Below are 17309 nucleotides of genomic sequence, written 5' to 3' on the forward strand. Positions count from 1 at the left end.
TGCACTGTTGACAGACCAGGGTTTTCCAAACCAGACATTTGCATACCAACGTTGTAATTTTTGCCATATTAAATTAACAATTTAATTAACATCACTTTTGAACTTAGCTTTGTTCTAAACAACAACATCTGCAAACTGAGGGTTAGTTGTATTATTCATATTTTTCTATTATTGATAAAATATGTAACTGTTCGTCATGTTCAACCAGAGCTATAAGCATCAATCTTTGGGAAACACTGATTAGACAATACTTCGTCTAGAGAAAAATAAGCATCAAGACTGCACAGAATCATTCCTTACTATTTTCATTTTTGTCAACAAGTTCAAAGCTTGATTCCATGGAGACCCTGAAATCCTTCTGAATTTTCATCTGAGAAACACTAAAACTACACTGGTAACTTCCTACATTTTCTCTATTGAACAGATGAATGAAAATGATTCTGTTCAAATTAGCCAACTATTGGTTATTATCAGGGAATTATAATCTTCAGAAAAGTAAACAAAAACAACTTAATTTCCAAATAGCAGTAGAGCATACTATTAAGTCTAGTCTTGAAATCAAGTTTCCACAAGCAGAAAATATTCTTTACTCACCAAATTCAGGACAACACTCATTCTCCAATGAATTCAATAACCTTTCAAGGGAAAAAAAAAATAAGTAAAAAGGAAAATGTGAGTTCTTTTTTAGGAATGAGATGAAACACATTTTGCAAATTAATGAGTGTAACGTAGGCGGGAACACACCTGGTTACACTTGAAAGTTATCAAAGTGCCTCCATTTAGCATATTTCACTTTACAATATCCACAGTATGTTTAGATCCCTCTAATTACTGAAAACAAGTTCAAAGTTTTTATGTGCTTGATGAGAGTATGTCAGACTAGAACATCAAAACAACCTTGGAGGTTCTCTATTTTATTATTTATTATTTCTTCCTCACATAATACTTTGTCTTGTAACAGTAGTTTTCCATTTGGAGTTCCCCATTCTCTATGAAGAATATTTTAATTTGTGCTTTTATTTAGAGGGTTTATAATATATGCGCCTTCCAGATCACATGAATGCCCATCTTATAATCAAGTATTTCTATGCAATTTCAGTGGTTCCTATTTGTACTTGAATGTTTTCCTTATTCAGAAGGGAATTTTGTGGCTATTTTTAAACGATTTTTTGTTGAAAAATGTAATGCAAATATGAAACACCATGTAAATAAATAATTTAATGAATGTTCACTTCATGGCTAGTTTGCCAAGGTTTCTACTCCCTTTTTATATTCACTTGGGTGTATTGTTCTTTTTTGTCACCTTTTTGCCATTTCAAGAATTTTTTTCTATTCATTGAAGGACATAACTATCAGCAACACTGTTTTATCCAATTTGCAACATTTTGTGAATGATATGCTTCTTCTAATATTATGGTTACCTTTTTGTGTGTTATTTTCTTCAGATAGCTTGTCTAAAGACTTCCTTTAAGTTTAAATTCTCTAGCAAGATATATGTTTGTTTCTGAAATTTTAAAAAGTTGAATGCTCTAGAATTACCGTATCCTACTTATAGTAATCATTTTCTTGCATTTTAAAAATAGTTTTATCATCCAAGGGTGCATTCAAAATAAACCATAGGTTTTTTGGGTCTGTTTTTTAAAATGTATTTTAAGTGTCTTTTTATCTACAAGTCTTCCTTCCATTCTTTTTTCTTCCAGTGCGATTTATTTGTTAAAGAAAAGGGCTTTGTTTCTTGTCCTGTTGTTTTGTTCCATTGTCAGATTTTGCTAAGTTTATCCAGATGGTAGACTTAACATATTTCTCTCTCCTCTGTATTTCCTGTTAAATTTCTAGTTTATGGACTTGATTGGGTCAGGCTGCATTAAAAAAAAAACTTTCTTTGCAAGACTATTTCATAGGTGGTTTTCTCATATAAGCATTTAATGGTAAAGAAATTTCTCTAAGCACTGCTTCATTACATCCCACAAATTTTGACATGTTTACATTTATTGAAAATATTTTCTAATTTCTCTTGTGACTTCTCTTGCGACCCATAGTGTCTTTAGAAGCATGTAGTTTAATTTCCAACTACTTGGTTTTCTACAAATATCTTTTTGTTATTGATTTCTAGTTTAATTCCTTTCTGGGCAGAGAAAATATTTTGTTATGACTACAATCATTTAAAATTTGTTGAGGTTGTTTTATGATAGAATATGGTCCATTTTGGTGAATATTCCATGTGCATTTGAAAAGAAGACAAGTTCTCTAGTTATTGGGTGGAATGTTCTATAAATGTCAAATAGGTCAAATATGTTGATAGAAGTTTTTATTCTGGTCTTCTATATCAACAGTTCCCAAATTTGCCTGCACACTGTTGAAACCACCTTTGTAAATTCCAAAAATATTCATGTCAGTATCCCACCCTAGAGACCATAATTTAATAAGTCTGGGATGTAGGCTGTTCTTTGGAGTTATTAGGAGATTCCTAGGTGATTCGAATGTGAAGGCAAGCTTGGGTCCTGGGTTCTTTATCCTTACAGATTTTCTGTATACTTGTTTTACAAATTACAGAGAGGGGAGTGATGAACTTTCTGACTATTGTTGTAGGCTAGTTTCTTATTTCAGTTCTATCGGTTTTTGCTTCAGTGCCACTTTGTAGCACTGTTAGGATTTTGCATCTTCTTAATGAACTGACCCCTTTATCTTGTTTTAATATCGATCCCCCTGATTACTAGTGAAGGTAAACATTAAAAAAAAATCTTTCTGACCACTCAGTTTTCCTCTTTTGTGAGTTGCCTGTTTATGTTATTTGAATATTTTTTTTTATCTTTGTCAGAATTCTTTATATTTTCAGAGCTTTACTATATTATTTCAGTCTGTGGCTTGCTTTTAACTTGATTTAAAATGTCTTCTCATCTGTGTATAAAACAATCAAAATTTAAAATCTTTTCCTAATGAATGGCACTGTTTTGTCTGGTTTAACAAATCCTTCTCTACGGTGGTGTCATAAAGACATCTGTGTTTTCCTAAAAGTTCAGAGTTTTGTTTTTCACATTTCACATTTACTTCATTTGGAATTTAATTTTATTTTTGGTGTGAGATCAGGATCTAATTCCATATTTTTATATGAATAGCCAATTTCACTAAAACCACCATAATTTGTCTTTTATATAGCCAATTAACAAAGTTTCTGTGCCAATTTTACTACCAAGAATAATGAGTAATAGTTTTTCCCACAACCTTACCAACATTTCTTCCTTACCAGACACCTTTATTTTATACCAACTTCCAGGTACAGGTACTTGCCTTTCTAACTTTCTTTTTGTCTATTCTTGTGTTAATATCACATTTTTAAAAGTTGCTTTTAAAATAGAATTACCATATGATCTAGCAATTCCAATTCTGGATATATACCCAAAAGAACTGAAAGCAGTCTCACAGAGATATCTGCACATACCACGTTCATAGCTGCATTCATAATAGCTAAACACAACTCAAGTGTCCACTGAAGGATGAATAGATAAACCAAATGTGGTATATACTTACAATGGAATAATATTCAGCCTTAAATAAGAAGAAATTCTAACACATGCTACAACACGGATGAACCTTGAGGATGTTATGCTAAGTTAGTCACAAAAGACAAATACTGTATGATTCCACTTACATGAGGTGCCTCAGATAGTCAAACTGACAGAGCAGAAAAAGTTGTGGTTGCCAGGGGCTGGCAGTAGAGGTGAATGGGGAGTCGTTTAATGGGTATAAAATTTCAGTTCTGCAAGATGAAAAGAGTTCTGGGGATTGGCTGCACAACAATGAGAATATACCTAACACTACTGAACTGCACACTTTAAAATGGTTATTTAAATGGTAAGTCTTTTATGTATATTTTACCCTATTTAAAACTAAAAGGGGGCTTCCCTGGTGGCGCAGTGGTTGAGAATCTGCCTGCCAATGCAGGGGGCGTGGGTTCGAGCCCTGGTCTGGGAAGATCCCACATGCCGCGGAGCAACTAGGCCCGTGAGCCACAACTACGGAGCCTGCGCGTCTGGAGCCTGTGCTCCGCAACAAGAGAGGCCGCGACAGTGAGAGGCCCGCGCACCGCGATGAAGAGTGGCCCCCGCTCGCCACAACTAGAGAAAGCCCTCGCACAGAAACGAAGACCCAACACAGCCATAAATAAAAATAATAAATAAATAAAACTAAAAGGAAAAAGCAACCCCCAAAAAACCTGTTCTTCTAGAAAAAAAAAAAAAATCTGCATTTAATAGTTCTCTTAGTCTTTGGTGTTCTGCAGTTTCACCACGATGTGTCCAGGTACAGAATTCCTTATTTTAATCCTGCTCAAGAATAAGTGCTTCTTGAATCTAATTCAAATATTCCACAACCCTGAAAAATTCTTAGTTATTACTCTTTAAATACTGACCACACCCATTCTCTCTAGTCTCTCTTTTTGACACTCCTCTTAGATTTATGTTCAATCTTTCTTATTTCTCATGTATTTAGCTCCTGCATTGCATTCTAGTAAATTTTCCTCATAGTGTGTATCTTAGTTCTAGTCAAATGTATAGTTCTCAAACACTGAACGGAAAAAGTTTTTTATATATTCCTTAAAAAAAGTAAGGCTGTATGTCAGCAAACTGTGCTAGAAGTAAAAAGTCAAGAAACAGGTAGAGATATGACTCACCTCTACAACTCAGGAGAATGTGCCAAAGCCAAAACAATAACAAATATTCAAAGCCAGCAGGATGCTGCTTTGTGTCAAGTGCTAGGTACCTGTGAATGGTACCCAGCCTGATTACATTACATCCCAAAGCCTGAAACACAGCATTTCACACTGCGTCTATGACCTTGAGCAGGAAATTTATTTACTCTGAAGCTTCTTTATGTGGGCTGCTGTGAGAATCAAATGGGATAAAGTGAGCAAAAGTGCTATACGCCAAAGTAGTATTAAGGTATTTTCTCAATTCTAAAATATTATTAAATGGTCCGGCGCACTATGCATTTTATGATAGTTTGGGGAAGATGCGGAGAGGAACAGTCCGTTAGACGTACACTTAAGACATTTCCGATTTGGGAAATTAAAAATATGGAAAAGTCTGCTTTTAGAACTGAAGAACCAGGGTACTTTCTCTATTATGTCCACACACGTCCTTTTCTTGAATTTGAATGATTTCTCTCTCGCCCAGTGTTAGGTTTTACCAACCTCCTTCCTGACAGCTGTCAGAATTTTCCACACTGGATTTCTTGACCCCATTTTCACGGACCGGCTGAAACTGAGGAGCTGCCTCGCTCGGACTGCCTTTCGCACGCTCAGCTTAGCTTCTGTACTGTCATTGGCTGTTGCTCTTCCCGGACCCGCCCACAACGACCTCAACCCTGATTGGATGACAGTGCCCTTTTGTTATGGCAAAAGGTGGATCCCGAGGGTTTGAGGTAGGATGATTGGGGCGTCGTGTAGCTAATGCGCAAGCGTGCCTTCTTGAGTGGGGATTGGCTGGCGACGGGCCGGGACGGGGCGGGACTCCAGCCTCGACGCACGCTCTGTGGGCGGAGAGGGCGGGGTTGCCGGTGCCAGTTGGTCCGAGTGTCCAGGCCTGAGGTATCCTCCCGATCCCTCCCACTGCCGGCGCCTCAAACGGCAGGTGAGGGCCGTCGTGGGCCGCGGAGGGCTTGGCCCTGAGCGACTGGAGTTGCGGCCTCAGTACTGACGAGAGCCTGGAGGGCGGGGCGGGATGTACGCGGCCCGGCGCACGGGGACCCGGGAAGAGCGTCCTACGGCCTGGGCGTTAGGTGGGCGGCCGAGGCCTGGCTCCCTGCAGAACCCCTGCGCAGCCTCTTTTTCTCATCCTCTCGTTGTTGGGCGCAGAGGTTCCTTTGTGGAGGGCCCCCCGCGGTCCGTGGCGCGGACCTCCTGCCGCCTTCTCCCCGCGGATCCTGAGTCTAAAGCCTCTGTCGGCCCGGCCCCCCCTCCCCCCGCCCTGAAGTGGGACTGCGGGAGGGGCGTTCGGTTGGGTTGGGACCTGGCATGCCTGGACTAGCCCGCGGCTTCTCGGCCGAGAGCTCGGAGACGGGGGCGGGGGAGAGGACGCGGGGGCGGGGAGGGAGCCGAGTGAGCGGTGAAGCCAGGGCTGGCGACATCTTTTCAGGCTCTGAAAGTAGCTCCCGAGTTAGTTTCTCAGTGGGCATCTTTCAAGGGTCCTGCTGGACAAGTTTAGGGACTTAGGATTGTTGGAAAGGAGAAACAGGAGACATTCCTGAAAGACAGGATTTTCGTTGTGTATCGATTCCAGTACTATGACGTAATAATATTAAGGACAGATGGTGTGCTCTGTTCCCAGCACTCCGTACCTGAGAATCCAAAGCTGTGCCTATATATTCCGTGCCTGTACTCATTCATTGATTAAACTCAATATAGCTAGCCACTCTGGGGATCTCGTTTCTGATCAAATATTTGGCCAAACAGTCCCTTAATTTTGTGGAATTTAAAATTGGACTTAACCAGAACAAGTCAGAATTTGAAGGGACTTGAACAAGCCATGTTGAAAGTCGTTGCAGCTTGCAGTGGATGAAATTTACCTTCAGTTTTTTAGATAGTAGAAATAGCAAAGAAATTTGACATCAAGGGTTGCAAAATGTTTTGCAAATTTAGATTAGGGTCATATTAAAGTGTCTTCCATTGCATAATGGAAAAAGCAGGGACTTTTTAGTTAGATCTGAGTTCAGATTCTTGGTACAGACTTCGGCTATGAACTCTAAGGCAAGATATGTAGCCTTTCTGAGATACAGGGTCCACGTTTGTAAAGTACCATGTCCTGTTGATTTGATGAGCTAATATATGTAAAGAATTTAGTATATTAATGCACAGTGACGTTTAGTAGTCTTGCTAGTTCCATTAGTAAGTTGATGACGGATGATGAAAATCAGTTTTAGATGCAGAAAAGTTGAGTGGTTTAGGTTGGGTGGATATCGGAAAAGTCTCAAAATCTCAGGTCTCCGATGTGAGCATACCTGTGGTGGAGTGGTGGATAAAACTAGACTGAGACATTGACTGTATGTAGTCTTGGCTCTGTCTATGTAAGTATTACTGTGATCTTAGGTAGGCCATTATCATCTTGGCCTTGGCTTAGTTGTAAAAATGAGGCAAGTGGACCAGGTAATTTTTAAAAATTCTTCTTGTGGCCTGAAATAGAGCTAAAAGGTAGAAAAGATAATAGCTAACATTATTGAATAACTACTGTGTATTGTTGCAATCACATTATATATATCAACTCATAATATTCTCACAACAAAACTATGAGGTACATACTGTTATTAACCTCATTTTACAGATGAGGAAACTGAGGCTGAGATGTTAATCTTACCTAAGGTCCAGAGCTTATAAATAGGAGAGCTAGCATTTGAATCCAGGTAATCTAAATCCATGTTCTTAATCACTGTGCTAAACTGCCTCTTATGAAGAGCATGTCATGGTACTGTTGGGCATACTAGAAAAGAAGGTAGAGGTGTACTTGGTAAGATGATAGCCTTTGGTCACAGTTGACTGTGAGGGCATGGAAAATGGGTCTATACTAATGCTTGCCACATTTCTGGATCCTTGTTCTTTCCATACCTTTGCTCCCTGGACTTAAATTATCAAAATAACTCTAGATTCTCTTCCACTGACCAAGGCTAGATGAAGATAGGCACTAAAATTTACTGTGATTTTTGAGAAAAGTTTTATGAGATCTGACCTCAGCTTAGGTCAGAGTTGAGGAATCCCAGACAGTCATATCCATTGCGGAGAGCTAAGGCAGATTTTGGATACGCTAAGGCAGATTTTGGATACGCTAAGGCAGATTTTGGATAAACAGATCAGCGTTAGCACCCCACATTTATTTCAGTGTTCCCACACTTGAGATACTTTGGTCTGGATTCTCTCTCTTTTAATGTCAGGTTTGGATTTATGTGTAGGGGCAGAAGGAGTTGAAAATGAACTCCTAAGAGCACATCTGACACAATTGGATTGATATGATAGCAACTATAGATTGAGAAAAAGAATTTTATAGTTGAAAAATTTAATCTTGTGTCGAGTGCATATTATGATGTAGTACTGTGCTAATGTAGGCATTGCAAAGTTTGACGATTGACCCTATTTTGAAGGAAGTAAAATCCATGGCTAAAATACTTTGACTTAAAGAGCTCAACAAACGTTTTGATCCCATATATAAAATAAATCTGTTTATGACTCTGGCTGTCCTGACAGACTTAGAATATATACAGGAGTAGCGTTTTGAGACTGGTCTATTTGATCACATCACAGTAAGAAAAAATGGCTACTTGTGTTTTTTTGTTGTTGTCATGCAGAGGCAGCCGGTGATACTCTGGTGTTGCACACGGCTGCCACATAGAGTTGGGCAGGTTTTGCACTGTTCAGCCCTCAGGGCAATCTTACATGGACTATGATGTGAGTAGTGCTGTCTTGCGTTATGTGGTATATCCTATAGCACTGTCCTTGCGCCCTGCTTTTGTGCTCTTGCTTCCACCCCAATCTGGACGTGTCTTTCTAAGAGTAATTTTCTATTGTTTGGGTTATATGTGGCCAAAATTTCAGAAACTGGCTTCTTTTTCCTTACCTACTACATTGGTCAGCCTGGAACACTTTGCATTTATGGAAGACTTCTGGGTTTAATTTTAGTATTAGACTAAAATACGGGCAAAAGAAGTATAACCCATCCCTATACTAGATCTGATTTCAAAGTTGAGCGCATTGATTTTGTGATTATCTGTTGCTTTTTTTTTTTTTAGGTAATTTTTTTTTTTTTTAACTTTGGGTTTATTTATTTATTTATTTATTTATTTATTTATGGCTATGTTGGGTCTTCGTTTCTGTGCGAGGGCTTTCTCTAGTTGCGGCAAGCGGGGGCCACTCTTCATCGCGGTGCACAGGCCTCTCATTATCGCGGAGCACAGGCTCCAGACGCGCAGGCTCAGTAATTGTGGCTCACGGGCCTAGTGGGATCTTCCCAGACCAGGGCTCGAACCCATGTCCCCTGCATTGGCAGGGAGATTCTCAACCACTGCGCCACCAGGGAAGCCCTATCTGTTGCTTTGACTTGTGTATCATATCACTCTTCTCAGCTGTCGTGAAAATTCTGTTTCAGGTGTATTCTTAAAAAGACTGGATATTAGAAATCTGGAGCATTTAATATACAGGTTTCCCCCTACTACCTTAAAGTAGAGCATTCCTACCTTTTGTAAGCTGAAATGGCGTAAAGTGATGAAGCAATTATCTTAGGACACATCTTGCTAACAGATGCACAAAATAAATAAAACACGGATGCTCACAGACACAGGTCAGAGCTGTGGCGGCTTGCGGCTGAGATGCTGAGTGTAGTTCTCAGGGAAGGAGCTTGGTGTCACTGCTCAGAGTGAGTGCTGCCTCTGACACCTCGCTGCAAAACAAACGCTGAATGCTATTTTTGTTTTTTGCCTTTTTTCACGAAAGTGAAAATCCTCGTCAGATTTCTTTTGTTTAGCAAAACAGGTACTAACGTAGGTCTTTTATACAAGTGAAGTGGCGTAAAGCAAACTTTTAAAAAATGGGGAATACTTCTCTCATGTAGCAGGGAAGATAGCCAAGTTGAAGTCTGCTGTTGCTGAGTATTCCCAAGATCATTTACTTTTGCTTTTGGCTGTTACCTCTGTCATCCCTCCCAGACAAATATCAATAGTTTAAGTGGTATGAAAGTGCTCTTCTCTTGGGGAAGGGCCAAATAAAGTTTTCACTGCTAGCACTCTTCCTCTTCAATTATAAAGACACATTGATTGAATGGAGAAGAATAATTTTTGAAGTGTGGTCTTCGAATACTATTATACAAAGCATTTAATGACTTAAAGAATTTTTGGAAAAAAATATCGTAATCAGTCTATTTGGATTTATGTGTGTGTGTGTGTATAGATACATATACACACATATTTAAACAGTTGACCCTTGAACAATGAGGGTTAGGGGTGCCGACCCTCTGCACGATTGAAAATCCACATACAACTTTACGGTCGGCCTGCCATATACGCAATTCCACATCTGCAGATTGAACCAACTGTAGGTCGTGTAGTTCTGTAGTAGTAGTTATTGAAAAAAATTTGAGTGTAAGTGGACCCGCATAGTTCAAACCCTTGTTCAAGGGTCAGTGTGTGTGTGTGTGTGTGTGTGCAACTATATCTACCTATCTATCTAAAATTTTTTCTGAAGTACAAAGAACCTGAGAGTTAAAACCAGTGAGGGAGAGTAGCGCTAATGCTGGATAAGTGAGAAGACTTGGGGTAGATTTATTAAGCATTATTTTTAGTGTTACTTCTTTAATAATGCTACGTATAAAGGAGGTTTAATATCTTTCTTTTTTAGACTGAGTGATATCTTACTTGAGAGGTAGTTTATACATGTGTACACTGAGCATTCTATTGCCATGTTCATGCCAGCACATGAAGTGTCATGAGGGAATATACAATACACTGTTCACTGTTTTGATTGTGATTCTAGTTCTGGTATGTAGACATCCTTGTTCAATAGGTTTGGGTTCTACTGTTCAGCATATGGAGGCATAGCAATGCCTTGGGTATAGTAGGTGCTCAATAAATACTTGTTGAAAGAGTAACAACATTGACTAAGATCTAAGTTGTTTCAGTGAGTAAATTAGATTGGTTAACAAATCTGTTTTCAGTAATTGGTACATTATTTAATAAATTTTGAGCCCATTGCATGTGAAATGAATGTTAGCAATAGAGCAGAACATGTTTCACAAGGATTTGGTGCTTTAATATTTTGGAGCCTTTTATGGACAGAAGAAAATATTAATATTTATTTACTCATTTACATCCTAATTAAACTATTTTAACTATAACCAGGAGGTGACAAGTACATATTTTTCATTTAACCCATATTAGTGTTTCAGATAACTAGTATTTTTCTTTTGAATTTTATGTTTAAAAAGTGTTAATTGGTATATATGAAACAATGTTTTAATAATGAAGAATATTTTTAGAGAGATTTGTCTTCCTTGCTGCCATTATCCTTAATGTAAGAGCTTTTTCAATTTGCTATGTTATCTTTATCCATACTAAAGATTTTTCACATAATTTACATCAGTGAATATACAATGGCATAAACATTCTTTCATGTTATTATAGTCATAATTATTTTTAGTAGCCACTCCATTAGAAATGGCAACTATAATCAACCAGACTCTGAATGGACAGTTTATGTCGTTTCCAATTTACTGGGTTATAAATAAGGTTGAAGTAAAGATTTTTATGTATGTAATTTTTTTCCTTCTTAATTTTCCTTAGGCTAAATTTCCAAGAGTAAAATTACTTTGTAAAAAATATTTAAATGTTTTTATGAATCTTGTTTATTACTGTACTGCTTTCCAAAAATATTACGTTTAAAATTTGTGTCCAATATTTTGTGTTTGTTTTTCCATAACTTTGCTAGCATTGATCATTATCTTTTAGAAAAATATTTTACGAAATATACAGTGGTATTTTATTATGCATTTCTTTGACTACCAAGAAACTCAACATTTTCTCTTATTTACTTAATACTTCTCTTTGTAAACTGTAAATATTCTTTGCTTATTTCCACACTGGGTATTTATTCTTAGTAAAGCATGGGAAAAGGGTCCTACTGGGTCACTTAATTTTCTTTTGAAAAACAAGCTTATATTTCATTACTCTATGTGTCTATGTTTCTAACTTTTTCTTATTGCAGACCATTCATCAAGAATTTTGCATCCAAGGCCCAAAAGTTTGTTACCGAAGATGATGAATGCTGACATGGATGGTATGTTCTTCATTTTCCTTTTTGTATGTTCCTGGTTTTGTGGCACATACATTGCTTTATTAAGCAATAGAAAGAGCAGAGAATCAATACTTAGAAGGCTTTGATCTTGGCCAGTGTACTTATTTATAATCCCATCTAGTTCTAGAAAAGATTTAAGGCAATTTTCATTCTTTAACTACGAGATGTTGGCAAAACATTTTACCTTCACCTTGGTGTCCTCATCTGCCATGTGGGATTTAACCTTTTATTTTACAGGGCTCTTGTATAAGTCAAGTAAGAATGAATATAAGCTATTTTGCAGATCTTTTAAGTGCTATACTACACAAATGGTAGCTAATATTAATAGTAAATCTGAACCTTTTCATTACAGCAGTTGATGCTGAAAATCAGGTGGAACTGGAGGAGAAAACACGACTTATTAATCAAGTGTTGGAACTCCAGCACACCCTTGAAGGTTAGCTTGCGTTTTGTATTTTTCTTGACTAACATCCAGGTAATTGAAATTGTAAGCAGATTGCTAAATTTTGTTTGTTACTGTGCACAGTTTTTAAAAGTATAAATTTCAAAGTCTACTTCAGTAGTTTTTCTCCTCTCCTGGCCTGTAGCTTTGGCTGGTGATTTCAAAGAACAGATACGTTTCAATAAGGAAGTCAAATAGTGTTCTTATGCTTCCCTCTTTAAGGTCTAACATAATGAGCTCCGTTTAAGTCCCTACACTGTGTTACTAAGTCCACTTTAATAAAGCTTATATGAGAGTAAAATCAGTGTATTAGCCTCAGGGATTATAAGGGAACTGATCTGAGTTTTTTCATTTTCTAAATGTCTTGCATAAAATTAATTCCACCAGTGAAACATCTTTTGGTTTTCAACGAAATTAAGAGGTGGTGGTGTTTTTTTTGAAATCAGATTGAGCAGATCATGTCATTCCCATGATCCCATGTCATGTCCCATCTCACAGTTAATGGAAGCCAGGTTCCTCTCTGGAAGTCTCTCACTTCCCTTTTACCTTTCAGAGTCCTGTCACACTCCCTGACTGGGACACTTCAACCTCCTTGCTGTTCTTTCAGCAAGCTTCTCCTCAGGGTCTTAGCAGTTGCTGTTCCCCTGTGCTTGAATCTTTTCCCTTAGTCATTTGCATATCTGTGTGGCTCATTCTGTTACTTCTTTTAGGTCTCTAGCGAAATTTCCTTAATCAAAATAGCTATCCCTGACTATACTGTATCACAGGACAACTGCCCTTTGCTTCCTGTGACCCTTACCCTTCTTGCTTTTTCTCCTGACCCCCACCCACCCTAAGCCCCATTAGAATGTCAGCTTGTTAAGGGCAGGGACCTTTTTTGTTACTGTTGCCTCTAGAACAGTGCCTGTCTCTTAGAAGGCACCCCAGTAACTTAGTTGCTAAATGACTGAGGTGTGGTATCTTCTTTTTTTAATCATCAAGACCTGTTCTTTTGAATTTCTTGCTAATGTAAAAATATAAAACGATCAATTGCTTGGAAACTGACTGCATATATCCAGTATGTGAATTCAGTTATGTTCACCTACTACACTGTCTTAAATATTACTAGTAAAGACATTATGGTTTTATGATGATATGAACCAAAATTAACATTTTAAAAACAGTATTTTTTTAAATAACCATTTTAAGAGTTAACTACTTAACAAAAATGCTGTTTACAAAGAATAACATTTAGTCTAATGTGAAATCTCTTTTTAGGAATTTTGGCTATTGATTTGTACTCAGTTTACTTTCTTTACCTTAACTTCTAAAGTAGTCTGAGTTTAAAAACAAAATTTAAGGATTGTGGTATTTCTTTTACGAATGAATCTTAATAAGCATTTTATAACATGGAGTCATTGCCATCATTTTGTTGACAATGCGCTTTTTTATTTTTCATATAGATCTCTCTGCAAGAGTAGATGCAGTTAAGGAAGAAAATCTGAAGCTAAAATCAGAAAACCAAGTTCTTGGACAATATATAGAAAACCTCATGTCAGCTTCTAGTGTTTTTCAAACAACTGACACAAAAAGCAAAAGAAAATAAGGGATTGATATCCCTTATGTCTTATGGAATTGCTGCTGATCTTTTTTTCTTTAAAACTTGGATAGATTCCAAAAGTTATAGTACTTTTGTTTGTGGCTTCACTGAGTATTTATGAAGATAGTGTCAGATCTAAGCAAAATTAAGAGCATAACAGAAGACTTCCATGAGTTTGTGTATTATGTTAGTCTATGAAAATGTGCAAAGGTATTGTAGAGACTTTATAATTAGAAATGCATATATTTATGAAACTTGAAAATGAATGTTATATCAAATTTGCTTTTATAGGTTTAGCATTGTCTTTTATTATAGGCATAGTTAGAGATACAAGAAAATAACCACCGTGTTGTGAAAAAGTGACCAAAATCACGTACTGAATGCACAGCTTTATATACCCTGTCCACCATCGTGTGCCTCTTCTCCATTTGCTTTCTTCCCATTTTCTTTCCCCTAAGGAAAAAATTGGTTTCACATTTGTAAAAAGTAATTTCAGTAGTTAATCATCTAAGAGAGTAGCCCGAACTCTGTTGAAACTTAACCAAAATAAGATACTTTCTCAGCTTAGGGCTTATTTGTTATATTTAGTAATAAGATAGGATAGTTGGTTTCTGTTTAATCAATTGAAAACGGGGGCTATAAAGATGAAGATTTTTCTTTGAAACTGAATTATCGTATTGGGAAGATTTGTTGTTAAAAACTTCCTTTGCACAGAATAATCCACTTGATACCTGAAAAGATGAGCTCTGGTTGTGTGTGTGTTTGAAACAGAAAATTTTGAGGAAAAATAGAAATAGGGTAGTAGAAGTATTCAATACTGGGTAAGTACTTGTAACCAACTCCAAATGTTTTTACTCCAGATTTGTGTTATCTCTGGCACAGATTAGATTTGAGGGGGGAATATATAAGAAAATGGATTAAGTTTGGCTAACCTTATGTAAACCACACCTAGAAGGGAATAAAGTTTGGTCTCAGGTTTATTTGCAGTACCCAGATGATCAACTTTGCAAAGTCCCTTAAAAAGTGTATTAGTATCAGAATCATGAATAGAATGGGAGAGTTTTACATGTATACTAATTGATGCTTTCTCGGTATTTTATCTCACTACTTCTCCCAGAATTTTCTGTAAACCCAACTACTGGTTTGCAGAGTTTTAGTCATTTAACAGTTTTTTAAAATTTAGTTTGTATATTCCATTTGGTAAAGAAATCAGTATCACAAGTAATGTTAAAATATTAAATAGGAAAAGAGATCCACTAATATAGTTTATGGTTATTAAATTTAGGCTAATCATGGAAGAATCTTAATGTTTCTATTGGTGTTAAGATTTGATGACTTTAGCTGTATGAATATATAATAGTCATACTGCAAACATTTTGCATCCCTTTGTGACCTAATTTTTAAACATTTAAAACTGTGTTGCTATTATGCTTTGCTGTTTAATAAAAAGCTGTTTCAAAAATTGCATGTGTTTTGATATTGTTGCGTAAGTAACTGGGATATATACAGTGGTGCAGTGGTGTATCAGGGTTGTTCAAAGCCACAGGATAAGTAGCATATCTTATTTAAGTACCAGTTACTGGATGTTTAAGGGAATACTATTTTTTTAAAAATTAATTTATTTGTATTATTTTTGGCTGCATTGGGTCTTTGTTGCTGCATGTGGGCTTTCTCTAGTTGCGGCGAGTGGGGGCTAGTCTTCATTGCGGTGCGCGGGCTTATTGCAGTGGCTTCTCTTGTTGCGGAGCACGGGCTCTAGGCGCGCAGGCTTCAGTAGTTGTGGCTCGCGGGCTCTAGAGCGCAGGCTCAGTAGTTGTGGCGCATGGGCTTAGTTGCTCCTCAGCATGTGGGGTCTTCCCGGATCAGGGCTCGAACCCATGTCCCCTGCATTGGCAGGTGGATTCTCAACCACTGCGCCACCAGGGAAATCAGGGAATACTATTCTTATTAAAACAAATATAGGATATTATACCTTAATTTAAAAAATAAAAGCAAAGAATTCAAAGAAAAGGATCCAAGATTGCCAGGGGAAAGGTGGTTGTATTTTTTAGGTTAGGCTAAGCTCTTGTAACGAGATGCAATGGTAAAAAAAACACAGAAGTTTCTCTTCCAACTAATGGTTCTGAGGTGAGCATTGTAAACTAACAACCAGGCTTTGTGAGCTGGGGATTTCTCTGCCATTTTCAACCGTGGCTTCCAAGTCACACTAGTTACCACCATTCTGATTTGCAGAAAAATGCATGGGGTACACATGCAGGGTTTATGGGTTGGGCCTGCTGGAAATGGCTCATGTCCTCTCACATTCCCAAGGGCGTGGGGTTTAGATGCAAGAGTGGCTGAGAAATGTAGTCGCTGGCTGGAAGCCGTATTCCCGCTACGACTTTATTATGGAAGCCGACGGAGGATGAGGGTGGCAGCAGCTTCAGCCACAGCCCTCTTTTCTTGCTAGTAAGTATCTGTGCCCAGCCTTCTTCCCATACACAGAACGTACTCAGCCTCTCCTCATCCAGTTACTGACTCAGGTCAAAATCCAGGATCTCTATCAAGCTCTGTCAGCTGTAGATGTGACTCTTAATAGTCTGACCACCTCTAAACTGATGACAGATTATTTGCTCTGCCCATTTATAATGGTCTAGTGGGGATAGGATACCTAAATAAAAACTCTAAATTTGGACAACAGAATAAAGGGAAACACATCAAAGCAGTTGTGGAATACTCCTGGGAGAGAGACCCTGTGAAGATCCTGTCTCTGATAGTGGACGAAGTTCCTTGATTAGACCCTGACTGTAATCTCTGGCCAGGGACTGCCCTTTCCCATTGCTCTCCATGGCTTCCCCCAACTGGAAAGTTACTCCTTGTCCATTCCCCCACCCCCACCCAGGACTCTGAAGTAGAGTTTGGAGTATTCCCCTCATGGGAGTTGTGAAAGCAGTCCACTTCGCGCTGGTGTGAGTCTGCTGCCCATCGTCTGTAGGCCAAGCTCACGTTTCTTGGGCTGTACAGTTCCATCAAGAACAACCTTGTTGTCGATACGCTTCAGTTCCATAGGCTAGGAATCACAATCAAGTTCTTCCCTAGACCAAATTCTCAAAGTTTGCTTGCCTTCCTTCCTCTCAGGACCCTGCCTCTCTTTCATGGAGGCTACCTTGAAACCAACTGAAAATAAGACTGCGCTGGGACTGCGACACCCAGGTATCACTGCAGGGCTGGGTCCCTTTGACTGCCTTAACGCTTGGAAGAGAAGTCTTAACTGGCCTTCCCCTTCTACCTCCCACACCTCAAAAATAAAACTATTTTGAACTTTTTCTGCTATTCAGGGTCCAGAAGCAATTAGCTTTTCTAATCTTGTGACGTACCTAATATGCGTGATCCTTCTCTATTCCCTTCCATCTCTGCTTGGACACTGGTAAGTAAGTTCCTTCTTGTGATACCTTGCTAAAAGCATCAAGGAACAGCCAATTCATTTC

General features: G+C 38.1%; 2 protein-coding genes and 1 long non-coding RNA gene across 9 annotated transcripts in view; 2 read left to right on the forward strand and 1 right to left on the reverse strand.

The window, feature by feature from the left end:
- The window catches only part of MAML3 (mastermind like transcriptional coactivator 3), a 614427-nt gene extending 609054 nt beyond the window's left edge, over nucleotides 1-5373 (reverse strand). The window contains exons 1-2 of one of the 2 annotated variants that reach the window (XM_082390882.1): nucleotides 5189-5373; nucleotides 595-635 (exon numbers count right to left, since the gene is read on the reverse strand). In XM_082390882.1, the coding sequence (XP_082247008.1) occupies nucleotides 595-615 (21 nt within the window). In that variant the 5' untranslated portion in view covers nucleotides 616-635; nucleotides 5189-5373. Of the gene's footprint in view, nucleotides 1-594 lie in introns of both variants that reach the window. The other variant, XM_082390881.1, reaches the window with a different exon arrangement.
- The window catches only part of SCOC (short coiled-coil protein), a 55162-nt gene that overhangs the window by 30093 nt on the left and 7760 nt on the right, over nucleotides 1-17309 (forward strand). The window contains exons 1-5 of one of the 6 annotated variants that reach the window (XR_014244212.1): nucleotides 5432-5627; nucleotides 11732-11803; nucleotides 12174-12257; nucleotides 16960-17034; nucleotides 17160-17248. Coding sequence is in view for 5 of the 6 variants with exons in the window: in XM_082390904.1 (XP_082247030.1) it covers nucleotides 5447-5627; nucleotides 11732-11803; nucleotides 12174-12257; nucleotides 13706-13848 (480 nt within the window). In the remaining variant the exon portion in view is untranslated. The other 5 variants (XM_082390903.1, XM_082390904.1, XM_082390906.1 and 2 more) reach the window with 5 other exon arrangements.
- LOC309628183 lies at nucleotides 5785-9866 on the forward strand. The gene is made up of 2 exons (XR_014244224.1): nucleotides 5785-7774; nucleotides 7817-9866. It is a non-coding gene; the product is annotated as an uncharacterized lncRNA (long non-coding RNA).

This window comes from Balaenoptera borealis (genome assembly GCF_965194805.1).
Source record: "Balaenoptera borealis genome assembly, chromosome: 4".
NCBI classification, from domain to species: Eukaryota; Metazoa; Chordata; class Mammalia; order Artiodactyla; family Balaenopteridae; genus Balaenoptera; species Balaenoptera borealis.